The following is a 27,118-nucleotide window of genomic DNA, read 5'->3' on the forward strand; positions in this document are numbered from 1 at the left end:
GATATATTAAAACAAGTCACCTAGTAAAATTTGTTGTTTAATGTTTGAAATAAATACCTTCATTTTACAGTACTGTTGCAATAAAAGAAAACAAAAAACCAGTATAAATTAAATAATAATTCCATACATCAATAATTAAATGTAAGAGATGAATCAATAAATGAGAAACTACAAAATCCCACCTACAAGATTTGTTACTGTATTTGCTGAAAATGATAAATCAGTATACAGTCACTAAATTCATTGCATAAAAATTTGAAACAATGTTGTTTATAAGGCTACATGCTATGTAAACTATGTTAAATATTACTGAACAGTCTTTAAGAGTGAACTATTAAATTTTTGTTACTTTTACTAGTTCTATTAATTAAAATAGATGTCGGATCGAAAATCTAAATTTTTCGATTTTTTAAAATTGATTATTTAAAATCTGCATTTGCATTCGCTGAAACTGGGAGGTTATAAATCAGGACAAAATATTTTTCATCAGGAAAACCAGGCCAACCACAAACCCTAAATAAATTACCATAAAAAAATGGCTTTTAGTTACGTAAACAAATAAAAACCATATGGTCCAACCATCAAGAGAAAAAAATCTTACCTTTCGACATGTTAATGTCAATCATCATGACTGTTGTTATTAGTATACCTAGTATTACTGCAATGTTATAGGAAGTTAGACTGAATTATAATAAAAGATTACACCCCAACAGTTCAATGGTTATTTTCTTCTTGTGAAAAGTTAAGAAAAAAAAATTAGACAAATAGAAAGTTATTGGAGGATGCAATATAAAAATTTTAGAACAATAAACAACAAGAATTGCTAAGTGACATTTTTATAACATACTTCATAAGTACTTAAAAGTAAATTAATTAATTTAATACAGCAAATACTTTTATTCTAAGAAAAAAATTATTTCATATAAGGCAGTTGAACATCATATTATACTAACATAGATTACTATTAGTGTCAGAAACTCTGTTTTAAAAATAAATAAATTAGACCTGATGTAGGGCAGCTAAAACAGTTCGATTGATGAAGTAAAAAAATAAATATTAATCATGAGCTAAAACACAAGTTATTAGATAATTAAGTTTAAAGGTCTTAAACTTATCATACAAGATAAATTTTTGTTTTGTTAAAATACAATCTTCAGTCCTTCAATGAATTAAAGACTGAATTTAAAACATTAAAAATATTTTGACAACATAAAAGCAAAGATACTTAACTCTCTTTGTGCTGAAATATGCATCAGCACAATATTTTAGTATTATAAAAAATTAAATAGATATTTGTAAGTCAAGCACAACAAAAGCAAATAAGATGAATTACATTAAATAATAATAAATATTGAGTTTACACAGAACAAAATATATTTCTATAATTCTTTAATTTTTGAATCAGAATACAACTATTCAGAGCTTCATCTTAGATGCATTTAAATTCACAAAACAAAAGTCGATTGAAATTTTTGTTACATTTATCATTTCATACAAAATAAAATATAATATAGTAATAACATAAGGAAAGGCTATATTATAACATCAATTAAATTAAATAGAACATATTTATGGGAATTCAACATTCCATGATAATAGAAAGCAATGTGACTGAAGAAATGACAATGTATATTCAAAGTTGATACATTTTTTAAACAGTATAAGTCAAAGATGAATTAATTTGCGATGTTGCAGGTAAACTGCATATAATTGTAAATATTTTAGAAAAATTATCGTCGAATGCACAGTTTTAAATAAATTGACAACATATCTCTCTTTTTAAAAAAAATAAATAGAAAATAAACAGCTAAGTAATTTAAAACTTAAATTTTTAAGAGTCAACTAGCAAATTAGTAATACTTTATTTAAATTAAATAAAATAACCCAGTTAAAACTCTTTGAACTTATCAACATGGACGAAAAAAGAAACAAAATCTAAAAGAAAATTTACAATCACTATGAAGATAATTTAGAAGCCCTAAAATTTTAACTTTTCCAAAACCACCAAAGAGAAATTTATCAGTTTAATATAGACTGACAAACAAATGAATCAGAACTGAAAATGAATCGAAAGAAAAATATGCTTAAATAAAAAGCAGACAGAATTAACAATCACTATTAAAAATATTTTGCACAAAGAAAACAGAATTTCACTGTTCACAAATGAAGGAGAAGTCAAATTAAAATTTTGAATAAGTACAAAATTAGCTGCAAAAATAAATAACTGAAGAATCAGATCAAATCTACCTAAATTAAATGCTACATTTCCCTATATTGGTAAAAGAAATGGAATTTAATTCATATAGTAGCTAATTATTATCCGATACTACAAAAGTATGAACGTGGTCCTTTTAATAATAATAAAAAAATTACAATCAATTACAAAAAATTGTTTTCACTCAATTGAATTTTAATAGTAACTGAGTAAAGTGAATTTACCAGTGTAAAGACACCAAGTAAGAAATCTTAAATTTTACAGAACATGAAAGTTTAATAATAATATCTCAAGAAAAAATAACCATAAAAAAATAAAACAAGACCAATGAAAAAGAACCAGAAAGATAAAACTAACTTAAAGTGCAAAAAATAATATATAGTATTGTGAGCAGTATTGAATCACAATATTTTAGCTAACATACATTCCATTATTTAATTGTCTTTCCTTTATGCAAAGAACCACTTTCTTTGGATTAATAAATAAGGAAACTGTCAGCAAAACAGCTTTATGCATTATGTCAAATAGCAAGAAATGATGTATATTGATGTTCAGATAAATGATGTATCTGCAAAAGCACTCAGAGGATGTTAATTATGTTAAAATTCGGTAACGTTTTGAAAAGAAGAAAAAAACTATGGAGGAAGAAAATGAATAATTCAAGAAAATTTGCTTGTTACATATATTATTATTTTTTTAAAATAAAAACTAACATAGGTGATCACTTACTGGAAAAATAAATTACAAACTGAATACAAAACATTTATAAAAGGAAAAATCTATCGGCTAACACAAACGGATTGCATAAAATATCCCGATAGTCTTCTCCCAGAAAAAAAAGCTTCTTATTAGGTTTAAATGAGTCTTTCATTGAAGAAATAGATTAGCTACACGTTAAATGCACTCAACAAAAGAGAATGACTGAACAAATTAAAAAAAAAAATCCAAGTAAAAATGTGATAGAATTTTTTTTGTCAGCATTTGTTAAATATATAATTTTATACACTGATTCATCCCTCGCAAACTGAAAATCTAAAAGCTGATGCAAGGACAGACAGAAAAGCAATAAAGATAAAATACAAAATTTTTTCTTCATACACAACAGCTTAAGATTAATTAAAAAAAATGTTTAAATGATTTAAAAAAATCAAAGATTTCTTTTAAAAAGAAATTTGCTTGTATGATTACAATAATAAACTACAGAAGTAACAAGGATGAGTTTTCAAAATTTTCAGAATCATGAAATATAAAATTCAGACACAGGCAAATGAATAAAAACATGCATTTTTACTTTAATGCATAGAAACTCAACAATTCACTTACATTTATATTTGAACACATTACCTGTTTGCAAAACAGCTAAAATACAAATAGCATTGTACAAAACTACAAAAACTATACCAGCCACATTGCTTTTGATTTGGAGGTAAAATAGCTTAAATAAAGCTATATGAATAATAGCAATTTTTCGAAAAAATGTATTATGAGAAAAAACAAGCAATTAATATAAAAAAGTCCTAATTATATCTTCTTTCTTCAAGTTTTGGAATAGTTCACTTTAAGAATCACCAAAATAACTTCAGTAATTAGGGGAGTAGAGACACCTGAATCATAGCAAGGTCCAGCATGTATCTGCATAGAAGGTTTTATGATTTAAATTAGCGAAGAACAATGAAGTGATACTGAAGAGAAAGTGAGTATTTACAATTGAGATATTGGATATTAGATATTACTTGAGATATTGAGATTTAAAAATTATGGTTCCAATTTTTATTTAAATTTGTCATTCTAAAAGAATTTTTTAAAATTTTTAATCAGATACTTAAAACAATAGAATTTATTTTTTACTCCATACCTTTGATATTTCTTCTGAAAGCTCAGAGCTTGTTGTGCTTCTTTAAATTTTATAACAGCTTTTCTTTCATTTTTCACTAAGTTAATATTCTGAAAAATAAGTAAAGATTTACTTGAAAGAAAAAAATGCACACATAAATAAAAGGCCATATTCTAAAATATGTATCATTAAACTAACATATTACAGGCAATGTGCAAGCATAACATGTCATACATACAACTTAAGCTGCAAAAAAGACAACAAATGCATTATAAATGCATAATAATTTAATTTTACTAAAAACAAAAGCAGGTACAAAAAATAGTGTTATAAAAAATTAGTTAAAAACGATAAGTGTAGCTGACCAAAAGATAAAACTTAATTTTTTTTTTTCAGAAATGAAAAATTTTACTGTCATGTTTAAAAATTGTGTTGAATATCCTAAATCAAATTCGAAAAAACAACTAATGAAAACAATGTTTTTGTATAACTAAATACCACCATTCAGAAGTTGATGTCAGGTGCAGAATACTGCTGAGAAAAAAAATACAAGAAGCTATTTAGAGTGATTGATGAAGTAGAGATGTTTTAGTAAGTTCTTTTGAACTATTGCCATCATAAAATGCATAAAAAAATATCTATTTATTTATTCAGCTAGATAATTTAGCTTATTAGGTTTTTAGTCTAAATTAACTAGATTCTAAGTATTTTTTCAAGAACAATTTAATTTAGCCTCTTGAATTTTTGTCTGTTTCCATATCTAGTAATAGACAAGACATAACATCATAAAATATAAACGGTTTTCTTTTAAAAATTCAAAATTATACAATATTAATAATGTTAAAATTACACAGGAAAAATAAGAGGTAATACAGTAAAAGACATGACAATTTTCATCAGACTTTCCTGGCAAGAATATCAACGAATTATGAAATACAGATAGTACAGAATAATGAATTCAAAATTCGCATTTCCATTTGTCTTTCAGAACATAAATTTGCAAGTTTTAGAACTTAACAAATATGTTTTAAATCTATTTTTAATATATAGTTAAAAATACAATTTTAGATAACTCTTTATTAAATAAATTCAAATTCTGAAAAAAATATTGTTGAATAATACTTCGCTGAAAGTGCCGATTATTCGTTACTTCTCTAGTATTTATCAAGATTCAAATCGATATCTTTTCTAGTGAAGGTTTAAAATCTCATTCCTTTTTTTCTGTATCACGAACTATTTCAAAGTCAAATTCCAAGTTCCTATCTCCATGATTTAATAAAATGTAAAATAATAGAATAAACTTAAACATGCCAAATTTAGGTTTAAATATTTTAAAGTTAATAGTGAAGAAAACTATTCAAAATATTTAAAAATATATATATATATATATAGATACATATACAGAGACATTCAAAAGTCTCTGGCTACCTGTCAGTATACATTAATTTCTTTCAGCTTTTGGCTTTTTATACAAGCAACTATAAAAAAATACATATATTGTTTAAAAAATGCAAATAGAAACTGTGCTGTATTAAAAGACAAATAATTTTCCTCCTAATTTTTATTGCAATTAAATTAAATTTTGCAGCTGCAGATTTTTGTACACGACTGTAAATACAGTTGAAGATAGGCAAGCAGAAGGTTTAAAACAAATAAGAATAAATTGAAAAAAAAACCTTCACAACTCCAACTGCAGAGCATAATTTCCGTAACTGTCCCACATCTGTTGAGGATGATAAATTTTCAACACAAACAGTATCACTTGAAGAGTTTTCTGGTTGTGGTCCCTACAAATAAAAGTTATCAACTATGCTTTTAAAGGATGAATATAACAAAGAAAAAAAAAAGATTTAATGCCTAAAACAAATTATTCTAAAATTATTTTGAATTGAAATTTTTAAAACAAAACACTATGTGCATACATACCAACACAATATATAAATAATAGAAATTAATTAATATAAATAAGACAGAAATAACAAAAACTCAAAACTGCTAAGATTATAACAATATCACACACACTGTAATATAATGAATAAATAAAAAGAAAATTAAAAAAAAAATTGTATCTACCAGTCTAACTTTCATATAAAAAAACTTGATATGTAAAATAAGTGTTAAAAGGACAACTAACAAGATCAACATAATTTTCTTTAAAAAAAGCTTTGCACTAAAAAAATATAAATTAGTAGTCTAGTAAAAATAGCAATTTTCATTTAATAAAAAAAATATATTAAAAAAGAAATAGTCTTTGGTACAAATTTACTATCTGATTTTAATAATAATAAAAAAAATGTAACTGTTGCAGTGATATTTTTTTTAGAAATAATTATAATAGATGTTTGATTTATTTATACTTTGTATTTTATTGGTGAATTGTTGGAATGCATTTTAAAAAAAGTTATTTTCCAAATTTTGCCCAGAATGAAAACTTAAAACTTTTAAAATTTGAAACTATTTCTTATTTTTTTTTTGAAGTTTAATACTAATCCAGTCTACGCATTTTAGGATAATACCCTATTACAGCGACCTTCATCATCAAGATTCTTTTTTACGTCAGTCTGGTGCACAAGGCTTTAAGTCTCGTCTTCCATTGTTAGCACACTTTGCAGTTGTTTATAAAATTCCTTTACAATAACTGTCAGCATTATTAGTTGGGGCATAAAGGCCTGTTTACACGGTCCAATTTCTTGAATCCGAGAAATTGGACGGATTTCTCTGTCAAAGAAATTGGATGATTCGTTGACACTATCCAAGTTCTTGAATGTCGCTGATTCGTTGATAGAAAAACTTGCGCAGGCGCATTGTTCATATTCAACATTATAAAATAATACTTACATAAGTTTAAAATTACTAAATAAATTCAAATAAAATCATAATAACGCAAATAAACCTCAACAGATCAATTTATTTGGACTAAAATATATGAAAACCCACAACAAAATTTGCTGCCAGCTTGTTGACGTCACAAAACCTAAGACGCTGATTGGTTAAGGGAGAAAAACCTTGGATGGAAAGTAGAACATGCTCTACTATCGTCCAAGAAGTTGGACCAAGTTCTTGGATGTTTGTTTACACGATCCAAGCTCAAAGCAAAACAAGTTTCCATCAATATCAATCAATCTCTGTCTAAGAAATTGGATCGTCTAAACAGGCCTTAAGTTTGGATGACATTTAATTTTATACATTACAAGGACCTTACCATTATAAAAACAAATAAAGTCTCATTTGCTATTTCAAAATGTTTAGAACACACAACCAACATCATATACTACATAAATTCAAAATTTTAATTTTGTGAACACATAGAAATTTAAATGGAGTGTTACTGATATATTTAAACTGTGGGATAAAAATCTGAAAATCACATACAGTTGTTTTTCATACATTTCCCAATCTTTGTAAGAAATATACAAAAAGAAATATTTTCATGAGAATGTGAAAATATTTTTCAGATAATTACAAATTAAAACATTTTAATTGCTTCTAAAGTCAAAATTAGCTTTTATAACATCTTTCAAATAATCAATATTAATCTGCTTTAATTTAATTAGTATTTAGTCCTACTAACAACTTTTGAAATAAACTCAAAGACAAAGAGTTGTCTACAATAGTGTATAAGAGACACATTAAGTGTAATTAGTGACATCTACAATAAAACTGAATATCAAGATACATACTTTAATTCTATTTCTTACAAAAACTGGCATTTTATAGGTAAAAAATTTTTAATGGGAAAAAATACTACTTTCAGTTCCTTTTTAACTGCTGAAACTTCAAACAATGAACTTTAAACTAAGACTACATATTTAACAATAAATGACAATAATAACTGCTTTCATCAACAAAACTATTTATTTATAAGAAGTCAACAATCGAAATTCAATCCAAAATACTTTAGAATTTTTAAAACTTAACTCCACACCAACTTGGCAGTTACGGAGAAAATAGAGTAAATAATGTTGCATAAATTGCTCACTGATATTTTTGCAGTTGCAACCCAAAATACTTCTTACGGAGAGAAATTATATATATATATATTATTTTTAATCATTTCAGAATTTCAGCTAGCCATTTAAAATAATTACTCTAACACTACTCCATTTCGTTCGAACTATTATACCATATTTATTTTTACAAACCTGAAAGGCAAAGTAACAAAAGAAAAACGAATTTGGTAGATAATATTTTGACTAGATTTGCATTAATATAAGTATGTTTTATTTTTCTCCTACGTAAAAAATTAATGCTCTTGCACTAAAAAAATCATTAAAAAAATTTATGAAACATGCATCTGATGACAAGTTAAAAAATTCTGAGATTATTGTGTTATTACTTGGGTTAAAATTATTTTAAAGAAAGAGTATAAATTTTCTGAAACAACTACATCATATAATATAGCACTCATTAAAAAAAAAATAGTACACAAGTGCATGATCTTCAATTCTTTTTTTTAAATTTGAATTGAAGATCATGCACTTGTGTACTATTTTTTTTTATTTTGAGTATTATTCTGAGTATTACTTGGGTTAAAATTATTTTAAAGAAAGAGTATAAATTTTCTGAAACAACTACATCATATAATATAGCACTCATTAAAAAAAAATAGTACACAAGTGCATGATCTTCAATTCAAATTTTAAAAAAAGTTCAGGATTGGTAAATTTAATTAATCAAGTTTTTTTCTTCCTTATATCATTATTCAAGAATTCTAAAAATTCTGAAACTACAAAACAGGTAGATTAGTTAAGATACTCAGTTAAATTTCTCAAAAATGAGCAATATTAGAATTGTTTAATAACTCGGATGAATAAAGGTAAACACTACAGATTGACAGAAAAGTGGCTAAATATAATTATATAAAAATAACATTTACTTCTTGTAAGTTTTACAAACTTAAATTAAGTGTTTCTTATAATTTTACAAACAAGAGCAACAGGCTTTACTTGACAATGCCTATTAACAAATTATTTACAAAAGTTATTAAGTCAAGTTCACTTAAGTTTTAACACATTATTAAGCTAAGGTAATACTAAGTTTAAGCATATAAAGCTAAGTTTAGCTTAAGAAATTGAGAGCAAAAGCTACTTCGCTCATTGACACATCAACTAAATATACTTACAGATTTTGGATTTATCTGATTTGCATTTGTTTCATCAGCCACTGGGCTTTTTGCTGGCAACTTTTCATTTTTAGGGGGTTCAACTGGTTTTGGCTGTTGCTTAGTTTCACGCTGAGTAGACATTTGCTTTTGTTGAGCAGCATTAGGCCTTGAAAATCTTTGCTTTCGATTAGAGTCCTGATAAAATGGTGCTCGGTGAGGCATTGGGTTATTTGAATCAAAGAACTGTCTAGGTTGATTTACTTGGTTGTGGAAGTGGGGAGGGGGGAAGCGATCAGGAGGAAACATGTCCATTCCTCTGGGTCGGAAGTTTTGAAACCCAGGTCTTTGTGGTCTATGTCCAGGGTGAAATTGTTGATTAGGATGATCAAAATGTCCAGGAGGACCAAACTGATGATGTTCATTTGGTTGTGGACCATGAAAATCAGGATGGTTCATATCTTGGGGATGAAATCGTGGGCGGTTCAAGTCACCTGGGTTTTGGGGGTGGAATGATGGTCGATTAGATTCAAATCTAAACTGATTAAAATGTGGTCGCTCCCCAGGGGGCCTAAAGGCTAGAAGCGGTGGTCTCGGTTCATGGAATGAATGAGCTGGTGGCATAGGCATTCTCATTTCATTCATTGGTGGCCCGGGAGCTGGACCCCTCATTCTTGGTTGGTCCATAAAAGGAGGAGTTGAGAACTGTGGCCCTCTAGGACCTTGGAATCGAAGAGGTGGTGGTGGCCCAGATCTTTGTTGGAAAGGTCCACGGGGATTTTTAAATTCTTTCTTTTGAAATCCAGGTCTATTTCCTAGACGTGACTGAATTGGACCTTTGCGAGTTTGCTTGATGTTGGGTTTTACAGGGTTAGAAACACTTTTCTGTTGATTTGTATTTGAAGAAGGAGAGGGTGTGATTTCTTGTTTATTCGTTCCAGTAACTTTTTTTAGAGAAATTATTTTTTTCTTTGGAGCAGCTGTTGGCGTTACATTCTTGGGTGCCGTTTGATTGGGAACATTATTGATGAGCTGTTTATTAGCAGCGACTTTGTTTTGCATAGGTACATTCTCATTACCAGTTTTCTGTGTCTTTAAAACAGCCTGTAATGAAGAAATATTAATACATCATTCATGAAATTGGTAAAAGTTAATTACACACTAATGTAAGACAGTAAAAGTGATGCAGTTTTATTTCAATACAAAATAAATAATTTGCAGTTGATTGCAAGGGCAACTAGCTGACTTGCAGAGTTAAAATATGCTTAATTTTCAAAAAGTTTTTATTTTGATCAGTTTCGGAGCTTTTTGTGACTTAGACTTGAAAAAATAGGCACTTAAGGGACAAAAAAGTAAAAAGAAAAGAAAAGTTAAAAACAGGTGACTTTCTTAAATTTTTTACATAAACAATTGAATCATTTACAACAAAGTAAATTTTTGTATTAAAAGAAAACAGCAGGAAAAAGAAAATTTTTAAATAATATATAATAAATGTTTAAAAAAATAGGTTAAAAAGTAGAAGAACAAGAGAAGATTTTTTCTCTGTATTTTTTTTTTTTTAGCTAGTGAGCTATTTTATGCAGATTCATGTCATGTAAAAATATGTATAATATATTTCCTAACATTTAAAATCTAAATTATTTTCTCAATAAAAAAAAAAAAAATCATTATATCATATAATCAATAATTTTTTTATATTACAACATTGAATTGAGTGCAGAAAAAAGTCTATTTTCAGAGACTAAATATTTTTATATAATTAAAATTAGTTATTATTTTTCACACTTTCTTTTCTGGTAAATCATTTGAATGCACAAGGGTAAGAAAAAGGGTCTTCGTAATAAATCAAAGCAATTAATTGCAAAACACGATTTCCCTTGGCGAAAACTATTTTAATGTGTACGTAATTGGCATTTTCGATTTCATGATGGCTAGAGGTGTTCTCTGGGGCTTGGCCCTGCAGCCACCTGAGCCAGTTTCATTTAGCAACTCATACGTACATCATTAAATGAAGAATACTTCTTATATTGATTGAGCTTCACATTTTCAAAAATAAAAGATTCTTATTATTTATCATATTTGATTCTTCCTTAAAGCAGTTTATCATTTCTAATACATAGTAAAATAATTTAAAAATGTGTAAATACAAATCGAGATATTGGATTTTTAAATGGCGAGAATCTGAGTTCCAATGAACGGTTTTTAAATTGCATGAATACGAATTGCAACGTGTAACTTTTGAATCAGGTAAATACAAAAATCGATGCTTAATATTAAAACTCTGTGAATAAGAATCATAATTTTAGTGGATTCCAGTGTAGTTCCAAAAATTCTAAATGGTGAAAATCAGCCAAACTAAAAGAATCAAATTAGTGGATTTCTGTCAATTGGCAGAAGAATCACATGCATGTTTTGTTAGCCTGATTTGGCCAAAGTTAAAAAATTTGAATTTCAGAGAGCAAAATCCCGTTACAATTTCATCGGATAATAAGTTTTTGATTAACAGAAGTCCGAGAACCAAAGGTCTTCCGCTATATTCTCAGAAAAATCATATGCTCTGCTCTGAACTTTTAGATTCTGAAGAATGATTTGATAAATGCGGAATTCCAGTATACATTCTGCATACAATCACTCTTGATAAATACAATGCAGAGATAATTTTTTTTTTTAAATGACTAAATTAAGGTACATTGTAGAATTGTAACTGTTTGCCAGTCCTTGCAGGTTCATGGTTCAATTTAAACTATATAAATATTTATTACCATTTTAGGTTCAGCAGCATTTACAGGGAGAGCAGGTTGAACCGGCTTTTTCCTCAGCACCACAATCTTCTTTTTAGCAACTGGTGTCACATTAGTCGGGGGCACTCCAATTCTTTCTTTCACACTTAGCTTTTGTTGAAAAACTAAAGAAAAAAGGATGTGATTAATCCTCAGGATTTAAAAGCTAATCCAATATTTAACAGGAATAAACAAAGTCATGTCAGATTTAGAAGAAAGATTTATTACAGTTACCCCTGAAACTGGAATATAGTGAAGTTTTTAGTACAGGGCGCGTAGCCAGATTTTTCATCAAAAAATAAGCATCTTTTAAGTACTTTTTCAAAGCATGCAACAAATATTTGTAATCACTTTCCAAAGAAAAAAAAATCATAATTAGGATCTGTGCAGTAATAAAAATTATTTTTTTCTACTTATTTTATTCTTGTTGGCATCACTACCACCTATATAGAAGAAGGAAAATAATTTCTACCAACTTTCAGTTCGGGAGTGAAATAAGTATTCAATATTCAGAACTTTTATTTTCTCTTCGATAAAAGGAGGTTAAGAAAGAGCTCGTTTTTTAACTAATTGTTGATACGAGAATCGGTAAACTCTACTTAAAATTAAAATTTAACCAATCAAAAATTATTAATTTCATCTGTAGAATGTTAATAATTTTGATAAATTAATTTATTATTTTAAAATTTGATTCAATATTAATTAAATCAGCAGATCTGTATAATATACAGGAAATATGTAACCACTGGGGAAATTGTTTTAACTATTACTAAAAAAAAAAAAAAATCTCTCGAAAGAAAGCTTGTCTTGTACGAATTTTAGAGAAAATTCTCTTTACTTTTTCTTGAAAATACCGTAATTGGAAAACTGAGATGTTCAGCTTTAAAATTATCTTAAGAGAATTAAGATAGATTTTTATTTTTTTCTGTATTGCTTAGCAATCTTTTGTTTTTGTAGGCATTATGATAGCATGCTATTTTTAAAAGAGTTTCTGATCTATACTTCTTTTAATGTTTTATGGTAATTTTTTTCCAGGAAAATACTATTTTTCAGCTTTGAAGTTTCGTTTCAAGAATAAAGAGGATTTCTTTTACATTTCTCTCTCTCTCTTTTTTTCTTCTTAACTTAACAATTTTGGCTTTTTTTTTATGATAGTTAGTTTTTTATTTATCTTAAAAATTTCTTGTGGATAATTGCTATATTTTTTCCTCATACCAATTATATAGTTAAGTTTTGGATGATTTTAAATGACTAAAATTATTTATACATAAAAAATATTTATTAATAACATTTTTCGAAAAGAAATGTTGCTATCAAATATTCAGCATTGGGATGTTTTTAGTACATGGCCAAATCAGTGTTCATTATATTACTAAAATACAACCACAGGATTCAAAATAAAATATGGCATATCGTGTTTTGCATTTTTACGATTTTATACCAAATAGCGTATTTCATTTTCACATGATTTAAAAGCCGCTATTATAATTCTTGTCAAAGTAAATTATAAATTTAAATTCGTATTCCCGCGATTTTAAAATAATGTTCATTTTATCTAAGTTTGCTAATTAGTAATAATTTATAAGCCCATTATGCACTACCATAATCACTATTTCCAAGAACACTGCCATATATGAAAGAATAATTTTTCAAAAAATTTGGGTACAGTGAAGAACTTCTCATAGTGGACTTATTGCTTAAAACTAGGGCCCTATAAATTACGTGAAGATGCGGAAACCAGCGTAATTCACAATTATCCGCATAATTTACAATTTTCCGCGTAATCGCAGCATATCTGCATAATTTTTATTTTTCAGCAACATGTATTCGTTTACCAGATAAATTTCTCCTTAAGGGTTTTTTTTTCAATTGAAATATATCTTCATTTTCAATTCCAAGAATCTTTTTGGTCAGGTGGTCAGACCTTTCCAAGAACCTGACAGAGGTGAACAAATTCACAGAAAACTTTAAGAAATTGTTCAAGCATTGTCCTGCAAGAAAGCGCCGCTATTTAAAGTTTTTAACAAATGACAATAAGAAAGTTAAACTTTGTCCAGTACCAATAAAGACACGGTGGAATTCCTGGTTTAAATCAGTGCAATATCATGCTGAATATTGTAATGTTTACATAGAATTTTTTAGCAGTGAAATAAACCTTACTCCTGACACTGCTTGTCTCAATCAGTGCAAAGTTTTGGTGGAAAGCAAGTACGTTTGCAAAGACTTTCAGTTCAATGCAGAACACGCTCAGATATTAATGGATACTCTTCTCTTTTTCGAAACAAGTGGTGTATCTATTTACAAAGCTTACAATAAGATTTTTGATCTGTGGTCTAAACTTCGATGTAATTCTCAGGCATCATACTCACGAAAAGATTCACGCAGCGTATTTCTTCAAGAAGTGTTTCACAAAACAATTGCAAAGTTAAATAATTACTACTCTCCAGAACTAGACGTATTCAAAAAACGCTGGCCCAAGTTTAGTCAACCTACATTAAACTTCATGAAAGCTGCTCGAGTTTTCGATAAAGAACAAATAGTCAACCTCAATATTGAAGACGACGATGTGTCAGACTGGACGCGACGACTGGAATTCAGAGGTAGTCTCGGGGAGATTTCCAGAACTTACAAAAAAAGCAAAGACAAGTGCTCTCAGTGCTTCCTAATTCAGTAGATTGTGAAAGAGCTGTATCCTGCTACGGTCAAATTTTTACAAAACAAAGACAGAGTTTGAAAGAAAACGCAGCTTCTGGACTAACTTCTGCATGCATAATTTTTAAAAGACGCCGCATCCTAGCTGCATAATTTTTAAAAAATTTCCGCATAATTTATAGGGCCCTACTTATAACTACATAAAGTTCATCATAACAAGGTTTAATAGTATTCAGATTTACAGGATTTTCTGCCATCATATAAATTTACAAAAAGATTTATTTTTCAACTTAAATGTTTTTCTGTTAAAAATTTTGGAAAACAGCTGGTCAAATTTAGGATAACCTGTAAAAATTAAAATTACTCATGACTCACCAGGTTGTGGCTGTTGTCGAACAGGATTAGAGGGCTCAATTTTGGTCTGAGTTAGAGATATGACATTTTTATTTTGTGAGGCTTGTCTTTTTTTCAACTCCGTAAGTCTCTGTGCAGCCATCTGTCTGCGGCGCTCTTCTTTCTGCTTCAAAATTTGTTCTCTAAGCCTTTTTTGTTCTTCGATTTTCATTCGCAATTCTTTGGTTTCTTCATCCTAAAAGATGTCAATTCAAATTTTAAATCACAAACTTTACCACCAGTCACAATAATCTAAAAATAATCTCTCTCCAACGCTATATATATATATATATATATCTGAACCTTTTACCCAATATCCCCCCCCCCCAAATTTTTTTTGATGGGTTTCCCAGCCATTTTAAACCAGAACGATTGAGGCAAAATGCAGAAATTTTAGTCACCGTTGAAGCTGAGTAGAGAGAAAGGTGTGAGGTCTTTGATTTATGAGGGGGAAATGCTTTATATTTCAGGGTGAGTAGCCAGATTTTTCAACAAAAAATAAGCACCTTTTAGTATTAAAAAATATTTTTTATCACTTTCCAAAAAAAAAGTAAATTAATAATTAGGTTCTGTGCAGTAATAAAAATGTCTTCTCTACCATTTAAAGTTCTTAATTAAAAAAACAAAATATCAATAAAATTCAGAAACATTTTCAAAAACTTTTCATAATCGAGATAAAATAACTAGCTTCGGATAAATATTGCAGAGAAAATCATGCATTTTTTGTAATTTAGAATGATAATCAAAATGACAAAGAAAAAAAAAATCTTTTTGAAAGATAGAAAATTAAGCACTTTTCACAAACCCCGAAAAAAAGCACCTTTAAAAAATGTTACGCACTCTGCATATGCTTATTAGTGAACAGAGGATGGAAGGGTAATAAAAAAATACATCCCTATACTTTACCATATAAATATAAAAAAACTGAAGTGAAAATACCAATTTTTAATTAGAATATGAAAATGGTTTAAACATGACTATTTTTTCATCAATAATTAAATAGAAGTATACTTAGCTGCACAGTATAAAACCTTTTAGGCGGTTTTCAGAAAATTGAGAAAAGCTTAGCTCGCTTTCCACATCATTTTTAAACTAGAACAACTGAGTCATCTTTAAAGTTGAATAAATGGAAAGGCGAGGGAGGTTCTTTTTTTCCAATTGAACACAGAACAGCAGCAGACTCAGATGAAGTGAAATGAAAATAAAATCTCAAAAAACTTTTTGCAAGCAATGCTATTGACTCCTAATTCTGACAAAACTTGTTCATAAATAACTAAATTTATTAACAGTTCTTAATTTCATTAAATATTTAAATTGATTTTCAGAAAACGTTTAACTCTGCAACAGAGTAGACATGCTCAATCAAATTACAAACTGAACCCCCAAAAACAGTGCTTTCTGCTCAGTAGAAAAACCAACAGCTGGACGTCCAATTTTCGATACTTGCAAACCAAATGGAATGTTGTAATCACAGGGAAAGAGCGACTGTGTAAATCAGAGTATGAAATTCTCTTCCAATCTGTCGTTGCCAGTTTAATTTCAGGGTAAAATAGACATTTAAATGGCATTTTTTATTCATTTTAATTATGTTTATTTATTTTCAAAATAGAAATCAGATGGAACAAATGATTTTGTTTTTTGCTTCCATGGGGAAATATCATCAAACAGAAGGGGGCAGGGAAATTTTAGAAAGCTGCATCACTATGCTTTACTATATAAATATAATTAAATAAAAAGAGTGAATTGAAAATGCAAATTTTTAATTGGAATATTAAAACACAGCTTTTTTTTATTATTATTCAATATTAAAGTAGCAATCTAGATAAGTTGTATTGAATCCTTTTTAACAATCCAGAAAGTCAGGAAATTCAGACACCTAGGATAGCGTTGGTCCTCAGCATTCTGGATAATTTGTTCCCTACTATATATATACATAAACAACAAAATGAACAGAAAATTAAAACGTATTATTTAAACACATTGAAGATCCAATTAATAAATTCTACCTCTTCTTCAACCACAGCTTTTGATTGGGAAGTTGCAGGTTTTAGAGAAGACATTGTATCAACTAATGGAATTTCCTTGATATTCGAGTTAATCATACGAGTATTCTGAAATAAAACAGAGGAAATGTGTAGAGAAATAGTTTTACAATTTTATTCATAATACAAGTAACAATAATGATAAAAATATGAATAACTGTATAAGTTTAGTTAGTAATTAATCATTAAGATAGATATATAAATTGCTTGCTAAGTAATTTTGAGTTTCAAGAAGTAATTCCTGTCTGGTCTATGGACAAGTTGGGGTTAAATTTTTTTTTTTAAATTTCTCATATTTATTTTACTATCAAATTTATGTTGAGGTTCAGGATATATAAATTGTTATACCCAGTTTAAAAACATTTTATCTAATACATACTTTTATTTTTATCTAAACATTTTAACTGAATTTAAGGAGTTAATCCTTGAACTGAAATTTAACTAAAAAAAGAAAAAGCTACTGAAAAACTTACTTTAAGTATTTTATGCTTTTGAATTTTACATAATAGATTATAACATTATTCACTAGTACAGAGTGCAAAAAAAAAGGAACACCCTGAATAACTTTTGATCTAGTGGTCTTATCTTCATATATTAGGTCTCAATCTAAATGGTTTGAGTGGTTAACTTCAAATATGCTTATTAATCAGTGGAGACAATTAAGTTATATAATTAAACACAAAAACACACTATCTCTGAATAAACATATGATTTTGACAGATTCAGACTTTTTACCCACAAAGCATTTTTGGAAATATGGTCGAAACAGTTTGGTCAGGAGTAATGTTAATTTTAATTGTTAATAGTTTCTGATGATTTATATTTAAATATTTGATTTTTTTAAAACTATTTAATAACTTAGAAACTGTTTGATCCATTTTGTTCAAATTAAGCATTCTGCATGTAAAATTACATTCGTTAAAATGATAAAAAAATTTGTATATTCAAAATGAGTTTTGACTTTTAAATAAAAAATAATCATAAAAGTTTTTTTTTGCATGAAATTATCTTCAGGTATGCATATTTTATAATTAAGTGGAAAAATGTTTCAATTCATTTAAAAATTTTAGAGATATGATGAAATAAATAGGCAAAAAGTTAACATTATCTAACATTAACCTTTTAACCACTCTCCTGAACAAATCATTGGAATATTTCCCAGATTATGACACCCCAGAATCACAATACGTTAATAAAAAGTAAGTTTATTCAGAGAATGTACGTTTTTGTGGTTGATTTCATAGTTAAAAATTCTGCCTGCACCAATTCAAAATATACGGTAGGGCTATAAGACTAAGGTCTTAGAATGTGAAAATCTGATGTACTGCATATGAAATATACATAAAAATATTTAAGCACAACCAAAAATGTACATTGAAGCCTTCATAATATTTTTGCTGGTTAATAGTGATCGCAAATTGTTAGAGGAAAAGGAGATAATTTTCACATTGTCTTTACATATGTAAACAATATTTTCTTGAAAATCACGAATTTTTCTTATTAAGCCAAACTTTTGGTTTTAATAATTGTTTCATGAATCTTTTTCAAAATAAAACCAACTATTTATTAAAAAATTTCTCACTTCGTTATCTCTTTAAATATGGGCTTAATCAATTAAAAAAGTAAAATAAAAATTCATAAGACTCTTACTCTGCCTATCTTGTTCTATGCAAATGAACCCCGGACTCTAAATGCTATTCTGCCGCACAATTAAAAAAGAAACGCAAGTGCTTTATAATTGATTCCGAGAAAAGTGGCTTGACAACTATTTTCCTTCTATTGCTAATACTATGGATGCTAAAATAGAATTTCAAAAAGCTGATAAAAAAATTTATTTTTGGAAATTCTTTTGTTGCAATATGTAGCTTACCAAACAAAGATGCTAAATATATAAAAAGCTCAATTTTGATTTTTTTCTGACTTACATTGATTTTTCAATTGCACGGCAGTATTGCACTCTCTTTATTTTTGAAAGAAAAATTGTCAGTATTATTTTTGGCCCTGTGCAAGAGGGAGGCTGTTGGCAAACTAGATATAACTTAAAGTTATATAGGTTTATTAGGCAGCCATAGATAACACAGGTCATCCGGAGTAATAAGTTACGGCTTGGCTATGTCTGATGAAGCCCAGAAAGTGATGAAGCAAAAATTGCCATTTTTAAAAATCTTATATGACTTCCAAGTAGATGACACTGTAAATGACTTAAGCATCTTGAAAGCAAAAAAACAGAAGGAGTGGCAATAAGAAACTTTGAAAATAGTGAATAGTTGAGACAGCCAAGGCCTGTTATAAAATATAAATTTTTTCACTAATCACTTGTGAGGTAAATATAAACATTGAGTAAATATTAAAAATAAATTTTTTTGGGCATACAAATCAAAAAAATTCGCTGAAAATGATAGTTTAATTTTTTTTTTACATTGCAGCTATTGTTATGGTTGACATAAATTTAACTTAAACACGAATGGTAAAATTTTTTTAAAGAGTTGCAGATAATCTTTTAAAGCTAGTAACAGTTCCTTAGCAATGGTCACTAAATTTATTGAATTTTTAAAAGCATAACGTCAGAGGGTTTAAGAAATAATAAACAAGAACTTTTGAAAACATGAATAAAGCGAATTAAATAAACAGAATTTAAATTGGTACATTAAAAGACAAATACCTTTCTAGCAGGTATTGAATCTGTACGAGCAATTTTCATTGGGACTTCCTTAATATTAGAATTTAGAGGCCTTTTTTCTCCTTGTCGTGGAAAACGCTGATTTTGCTGCAGACTTTGTTTCCTTTGAAACTGATTTTGACGCATCTGTTGGTTTTGCTGTAAAGGTCGCAAGTTTTGTTGCAACGGTCGTTGATTTTGTTGAAGAGGTCGATTTTGATGCAAAGTATTTTGGTGGTGTGGTTGTGAATGTTGATTTGGAGGAAAAATATTCTGCCTGAAAAAAATTATAATAATAATTCTAAATTAATTTTGGTATAACAGGCCTTTCTTCATTGTTTACACACACAAACTACATATTTAATAAGTTTTAAAAATACTAGTATTTAAATAAACACAAAACCAAAGAGGCATAATTGAAATTTGTTTATTAAACACAGTTATTGTTAAGTACAGTTAAATCTTTTAAGCAAAGTTACGGGAAAATTATAACTATAAAGTTTCATGTTACTTTTATCTACATTTAGTCTTTTTTTTTAAAAGTCTAATTTGAACATAATATAAGAATTTAAATACACTTCTCTTACAATTATATCTCCAGATAAAACCTTCAATATCAATAAAATCTGACATTGAAAAAAAACAAAAAACACATAGAATAAATTATAAATAGAAAGTGAAACCTCCCGGGAGCAGGGATGCGAACTGCTCCGCTTGCAGCAAAAGTTTTAATAAATTGGTATTGAATTAGACGGTAAAACTTGTTGATTGAGGTTAATTACCTTCCCCCCACTCTTTACAAGTGATATCACAAGATTACAGCAATAAAGTTGCATTTTATATGATACTTTGAATTTTCGTTATGTAGTGGTGAAAAAATTATCTGAAATGAAAAATACTAAACTAAAAATAACTTAAATTTCGTTACCAATTGAAAATATTTTTTTACAATGCGGAGCAAATTGGTTGTGCCTCCCAAAAAGGGGTCGCAAATAGGTCGCTACACAGAGGTGCTCTTTCCCGGAGGTTTCACTGAGTAGATTAAAAAAGATTCACTAAAGAGTAGATTAATAATTTACATTAAAAAATATTTTTGGCTTATAATTTCAAGGAAATAAAAAAATCAAGATTTGAATAATACAAAAAATTCAAATTTCATAGATTTTCCTTGTAAGAAAAAAAATCATTTTATTTAGAAGAAAATGGTGAAATCTATTGTATTGTTCATTAAACAATAAAAGCTTATGGTTAAAATTATCAATAATCAGCTTCAAAAAAATAATTGGTACTTGATAAGTAATTTAATGATAAGTTTCTAAAGAACAAATTTTATTATTTGCTCAACATCAATCTTTTCTTTAAACTTTAGCATATGTGACAGTAAAGGAAACAGTTACAAGAAATTTTTTTTTTTTTAATGAATCAGAAGAAAAATAAAACACAAATTAAATTATGCTTACAAAACTAATTGAGGAATATTTTAGATTTACTATTATAATATCCATATTTATTATTTTTTTTATTTGCAATCAGACAGCACAAAAGTTGAATAAAAAAATAAACTTTTCATTTCATTATGCTTAATAAATTATGTTTTTACTGAAACAAATAATAAAGTAGAAAATAACAGAAGATGTTACAATTATAAAAATTATTGCAAAAAATTTTACACACTAAACCATAGTACAACAAGGTATAAAGAAGAAAAAAATTATTTATAAATAGGAATTAAAAAAAAAAGATAAGTTTCGAAAAAAAATTACAAGGTAAATGTGACATATAGGCTTAATTCAATATTAAGTTAGAGAAATTAAAGAAATTAGCATTAGACAGATTAACAGACAAAAATAACTTACTGATAATGAGGAGTAACTGACTGAGTCATTTTCATTTGATGATACGGTTCCTGTAGAAAAACAAATAGGGTAGTAAATAAATATAACATTTGTAAGGTGGTTCAACAGAGAGTTAGCCATCAAGAATGTACATGGATGAAGAAAAAAAAAAAAAAAAAGAGAAAATTTAATTTATTCAACAAAAATACATAATTACAAAATAACTTCTAAATTTACATAAGCAGATAAATCAATTAAATTAAAACCAAAATATTAGAATGGATGCTGAGGATATAAAACTCATCATAAAACATTATTTCAAAAATACCAATTACATAATATTTCAAAACATGCTCTATTTGTCATCCTGTTGTTTTGTATAGCACTTGACATATCTGGCCTATCATGGGATATTATTCAAATATTTATTAAGAAAGGGGGAAAATAAACCTTGTTATAAATTGTAAGCAATTCATAGTTCTCGTAAAAATATGAATACTAAGGCAAAAAAGTTAATTCACATTCTTCTTAGAAATATGAACACCATTATTTTTAGTTATAAGCTTAACGTTATTTAAATATAAGCAGGGTTGGTATTATTTCAATCATTAAAATTATGATATAAATCACCTAAATTAAAAAAATATATATATATTGATTTAAACAAATTGATTTTTTAAAAATGAATTATTCAATCAAAAATATTTTCATATAAAATTATATTTTTATTAATAAACATTATATTATATTATTATTAATTAACATTCTTTATGTTGAGACTTTTCTTTAAAATCCAATTTCATTGATAATGAAAGTTTTATCCAGGGGGAATGTATGTAGACAATATTTCAAAATAAATTAACAAAAAAGAGAGAGAGACTAAGAGTAGCACAAAACTTTTAAAATATAAATGTCCATTAGCTGTTAGTAAAATAATAATAAATATATTTCAACTGTATTTATTCAGTTTTAAGTACAAAGTCAGGAATTTGAAAAATAAAATTTAGTGAGGCAGATAAAAGCAAGAAAAACAATCAAATAATGAAACATGCAATGTTAATATTAAAAACATTCCTGAATTTTATTTTAATTTATTAAAAAAAAAAAAAAGACTAGACAGGCTTTTGTTTGAAGAGGTTGAAATTGGTTGTAGATGTATTTTAAATGTGTTTTAGTAAAAAAATATTTTTTAATTGTCTTTTCTATTTTTCAATAGCACTAAACCATATTTTTAATTAATTCATTGATAATTATGCTAGATTAGTCCTAGACTTCCCAGTTATTCTCTGACATATATTTAAATACAAGTGCTTTTAAAACTTATATCAGTTATGTATATCAATAACGAAGAAAGATTTGTTCAACCCAGAGAAACTTAGAATAATTTTTTATCAATAATGTATTCAGATCTAAATGGAAAACTTTATATCACATTTTGTGAGATGAGCAATCAAATTACAGGAGGAAAATTTTTCAGTCACAAAGATACTAATAAAACAATGTGTGCATCTCCGAATGGATGTTTTGGAGGCCAGATTGAACACATAGCAATCAATGGTAAATACAAGAGGTCACTCGCTGATGTCAGAGTAAAAAGAGGGACCTTTTTCTGAGTGGAAGCATAAAACAAAAGCTATATAAAAATATAGGGCTTAAAAAAAGTAAGGTATAATATAAAGAAACTTAAGACACCAGGAAATTAAGCAAACTATAACCATCAAACTGATTGGAAAGATTTTATACACAGAGTACAGAAACAGGGTGCGTAGCCAAATCTTTTAACAAAAAATAAGCACCTTTTTTTAAGTACTTTTTAAGCCCTCAAAGAATATTTTTAAGCTCTATATACATTAACAAAATACAAACTAATATTCAAAGACTTTACACGATCATGATAAATCAACTATTTTCCGACAAATAATTCTCTTCTTGAGTATATTAGCCACCATAAAAAGATTTTTCGGTTCGATTTCAGAGGGTGGAAAATGAAGCTTGAAACTGAGAATATCTTGCAAAATGCAGCAGAGTTGCACATGAGAGAGCTAGAATCTCGCCAAACTCAGCTGAGTAGACGCACATGTGGACTCTTAAGTATTTCATCAAACATGTATAATCAATCATTGGCGCTTTCATATGCTGTGGAGGCCGAAATGGATTGCAGTTGAATGAATTGTGAAAACGTTGAATAGAACAATTCTTGAGTTGAAAAAAAAAAAAAAAAAACAGTTTAAATTGAAAAATTAGAAAAACATTTAAACAAGATTTTTTTCCTTTTTCTCAATATTTCTTAGTTTACTTAAAATATATTAAAAATTTTACACATACCTATGATGACCTGGAGAAGTAATTAAAATTTACAAATATGTCTTTCTTTCTTGAGTTTATGATTATAAAAACTATTTACTGATAAAAAATGAATATTAATCATGGATATAAGCTTATAAAGTATCTCTCTAGCTCTCCCTTACAAACAAAAAAAATAAACTGAGTTTTTAAGTACCACCCTTGAAAATTTGATTTCCGGAAACTTACGTGATCAATGATTTTTTGAAACGCCTGGACCTTCGATCTCCGGAAACTTCCGGATCACTGTCAGCAAAAATTCCGGAAATCCGGATTTTTTCCGGAGCACAATCAGCCCTGATAATACGTGGAGAAAATCAACACGGTAAAGAAAAAATTTAATTTTCAAAAGGGGAAAATTAAGCACTTTTTAAAAACACCCAATGAAAAAAGCACCTTTAAGGGCTTATAAAAAACAAAAATCGGAAATAAGCACTTTTTAAACATTCTATGTACCATAAGAAATGATGTAGTGACAATATTTCAGTCATTTTTTTAATTTTTTTTATTACCATTGGGGAAAGAAATTTTCTTGGTTTGGTGTCAACACATTTATGCATCAATATATAAACGCATGCATTGCTGTTTTATATAATATAGAGTATAAATACCTGACTAGGTTGGGTGTTATGATATCCAGGATGGGGGATGCTCGTTTGTAGAGAGCTGACTGGAGGAGAAGTATATGTTGGTGGCTGCATGTGGAAAGGTGGTGGAGGTTGATTGTAAGAAACACCTTGAGGAATAGGAACTGGAGGAGGAGGCGCTTGGAAATTTGGATTTTGAAAGTTGTTTGAATTGTAATTGTTCTGGTAACTAGGAGGAGGTTGAGCTATTGAAAATTAAGAGTCAAAACAATAAAAATTCACTTAAGTTTCTGCATGAATTAGCAAGTGAACACATTTTAAAAAAAATACTTTAAAAAAATTGTAAAATTATAAGCACATAGTTAACTTAAAGGTAAGAAAAATCATGAGTAAAAAAGCATTTTTATAAAAAGCATGTATAACTAACTACTCAATAGATAAACGAAGGTCTTTACAGAGAGATAATTCTATAAGATAATCTTTGAGATTCATATATGACACAAATTTTAAATAAGTTCTAAAAATCAGCATCTTTGATAGATGAATGATTAGAATATGTTAAAAATAATAATAAGTTGAACACGCGATGATGAGAGGATAGACGAAAAAAAAAAAAAAAAGTGGTTAAGTGAACTGTCCTAATTAATGATAAAGTTGCCCTGACTTTTAAAAGGCTATAATGGATTTTAACTCTTATAACAACTTTATTTATGATGAAAAGTATCTTAATATGATGAAAAGTATCCAATAAAAAAAAAAAAAAAACTATGACTAGGCATCGTAATGTCTTTAATTTATTTTATTTATATTAAAAATTTTCTTTGGTTGGAACAGAAATCTTATAAGCAGTTAAAAATTTTGTTTTTGTGCCATGTAAAGTTGAAACTGATACATATGAACTCATTTTTTAAATTTTCAAATTTTGTAGATTAGTCATGGTAGTCGTTAAATATTTTTAAAAAGAATTGTTCCCTTGTGGGAAGTAATAAAGAAGTAATCTTTGTCAATCACTTTAAAAACTTGTTAAGTTGGTTTGGACAATGAATTTTGCTTTCTTTAGATGATGTAATGAAAGGAAGTTGGCATTTGTTTATTAGAGAGATATTGCTTATAAGAGAGATATGTTGTTTTGTTAATAGGGATCTTTTTGACGTCCCGGTAAAATATTACTCAATGAGGACCTGTAAAGTAATGAGTGCGTGAGATAAGATCTAGGAATAATGCAGACATCAACCGCTCTGCTTTCTGCAATTATAGTGAACTCACAATTATAACTTCCAGAATAAGGATAATTATGCTCACTCTTTATAAGAGTAACCACGAAATGAATGTAATAAAGTTGCATTTAATAAGATACTTCAAATTTTTAATATGTAGTGGTGGAAAAAATACTTAGAATGAAAAATACTAAACCAGAAATAAATTTCGTCACAACTAGAAAATATTTTTTTTACAAAGTGGAGCAAGTTGGCATCTCTGATAATGCTGCTGAAGGCATTTTGACGCATGTACTGACATTATTAATTAACATAAAAAGATGTTGTGTCGAAAATCCAAGTCTCTCAATTCTTCAAACAAGTTATTTTTTAAAATTCTTTTTTGTATTTGAATAAAATGGCATGTTCTGAACACGCCAGGAATGAGAATGGAAAACGAACAAAAGTCTTAAAATACCTATTAACTATAATCATGAAAAAATAAATAGAACAATATGTGAGACAATTTTGCACAAAAAGAAAACATTTAAATTAGTTACATATTCATTTGAAGTTGGATTTACAATATGAGTACATAGACAATTAAATTAATGCAGAAGTATCAAACTTTATGTTTACAAAATGCGGTTTCCAACAAAGTTATAACCTTTGTTTATAGTGTCAGTAAGATCTATAACAGAAAGATTTTTAACAGTAGATTGTACATACCTAAACAGAAAGCTGAAATTCAAAAAATATACCAAAGCTTTAGAGATGTCAATAGTTGGTTAAAATGTATACTTACATGCATAATTCATAACAGGTGGAGGTGGAGCAGAATATGAAACAGGAGGTGGCATATCTGGTGGTGGTTGTGTTTGCCATACAACAGGAGAATGTGATGGCGGAGCCTAAAACATATTATTATGAGATTGAAAAAAGACAATAGAATTATTTATTACATATGGCCAAACTAGGCAGAAAAGCATTAAATCAGCCTATAAATTACTTGCTAATAAAATAAAAATATTTTTATCTTTTAGACTAAACAAATTTATTCTCACTTACTAAGTGAAATAGTATATTAATCAAAATTGAAACTGATTATTATTTTAAACAAAATCTGAGAGCAATACAGATAATTTTTATAACTACCATTTATGGGCTTCTTCATAAAAAAATTCCTAGTATCAACACTAGTATTTCAGACGAAAATATTTTCTTTCGCAAAAATTTAGATTGTGACACAGTTATTTTAAAAAGATTGGAAAATTTTTCTTCCTCTTTTGTTGGTAAAATGGGTTTTTTAAGACATTCTAGATCTGTCCCTAGTTTATTCAATGTCTTTACAAGAATATCAACATGATTTGTATTCGCTAATTTCACAAATGACTGATTAAATAGACAGAGTTCTCCCTAGGAATAAAAAAGGGCAGGATGCTTCCTCTCTAAATATGGGAACTTTGAGTTTTGATAAGGCA

The 27,118-nt window shown here is 27.8% G+C and overlaps 1 protein-coding gene across 3 annotated transcripts in view; it reads right to left on the reverse strand.

Annotated features, from left to right (window-relative positions):
• Window positions 1-1,374: 1,374 nt before the first annotated feature.
• Window positions 1,375-27,118, reverse strand: part of LOC107455260 (uncharacterized) — a 59,638-nt gene continuing 33,894 nt past the window's right edge. For all 3 annotated transcript variants that reach the window (XM_043045663.3, XM_043045666.3, XM_043045665.3), the window contains 11 exons: window positions 26,443-26,548; window positions 24,466-24,686; window positions 21,533-21,582; window positions 19,680-19,953; window positions 16,982-17,086; window positions 14,958-15,171; window positions 11,913-12,055; window positions 9,172-10,254; window positions 5,726-5,836; window positions 4,071-4,159; window positions 1,375-3,847 (listed from right to left, as the gene is read on the reverse strand). In XM_043045663.3, coding sequence (XP_042901597.2) covers window positions 3,802-3,847; window positions 4,071-4,159; window positions 5,726-5,836; window positions 9,172-10,254; window positions 11,913-12,055; window positions 14,958-15,171; window positions 16,982-17,086; window positions 19,680-19,953; window positions 21,533-21,582; window positions 24,466-24,686; window positions 26,443-26,548 — 2,442 coding nt within the window. In that variant the 3' untranslated portion in view covers window positions 1,375-3,801. The remainder of the gene's footprint in view (window positions 3,848-4,070; window positions 4,160-5,725; window positions 5,837-9,171; window positions 10,255-11,912; window positions 12,056-14,957; window positions 15,172-16,981; window positions 17,087-19,679; window positions 19,954-21,532; window positions 21,583-24,465; window positions 24,687-26,442; window positions 26,549-27,118) is intronic.

The sequence above is a fragment of the Parasteatoda tepidariorum genome, chromosome 3 (genome assembly GCF_982258835.1).
Source record: "Parasteatoda tepidariorum strain Cologne lab strain chromosome 3, Ptep-v5.0, whole genome shotgun sequence".
Classification (NCBI taxonomy): Eukaryota; Metazoa; Arthropoda; class Arachnida; order Araneae; family Theridiidae; genus Parasteatoda; species Parasteatoda tepidariorum.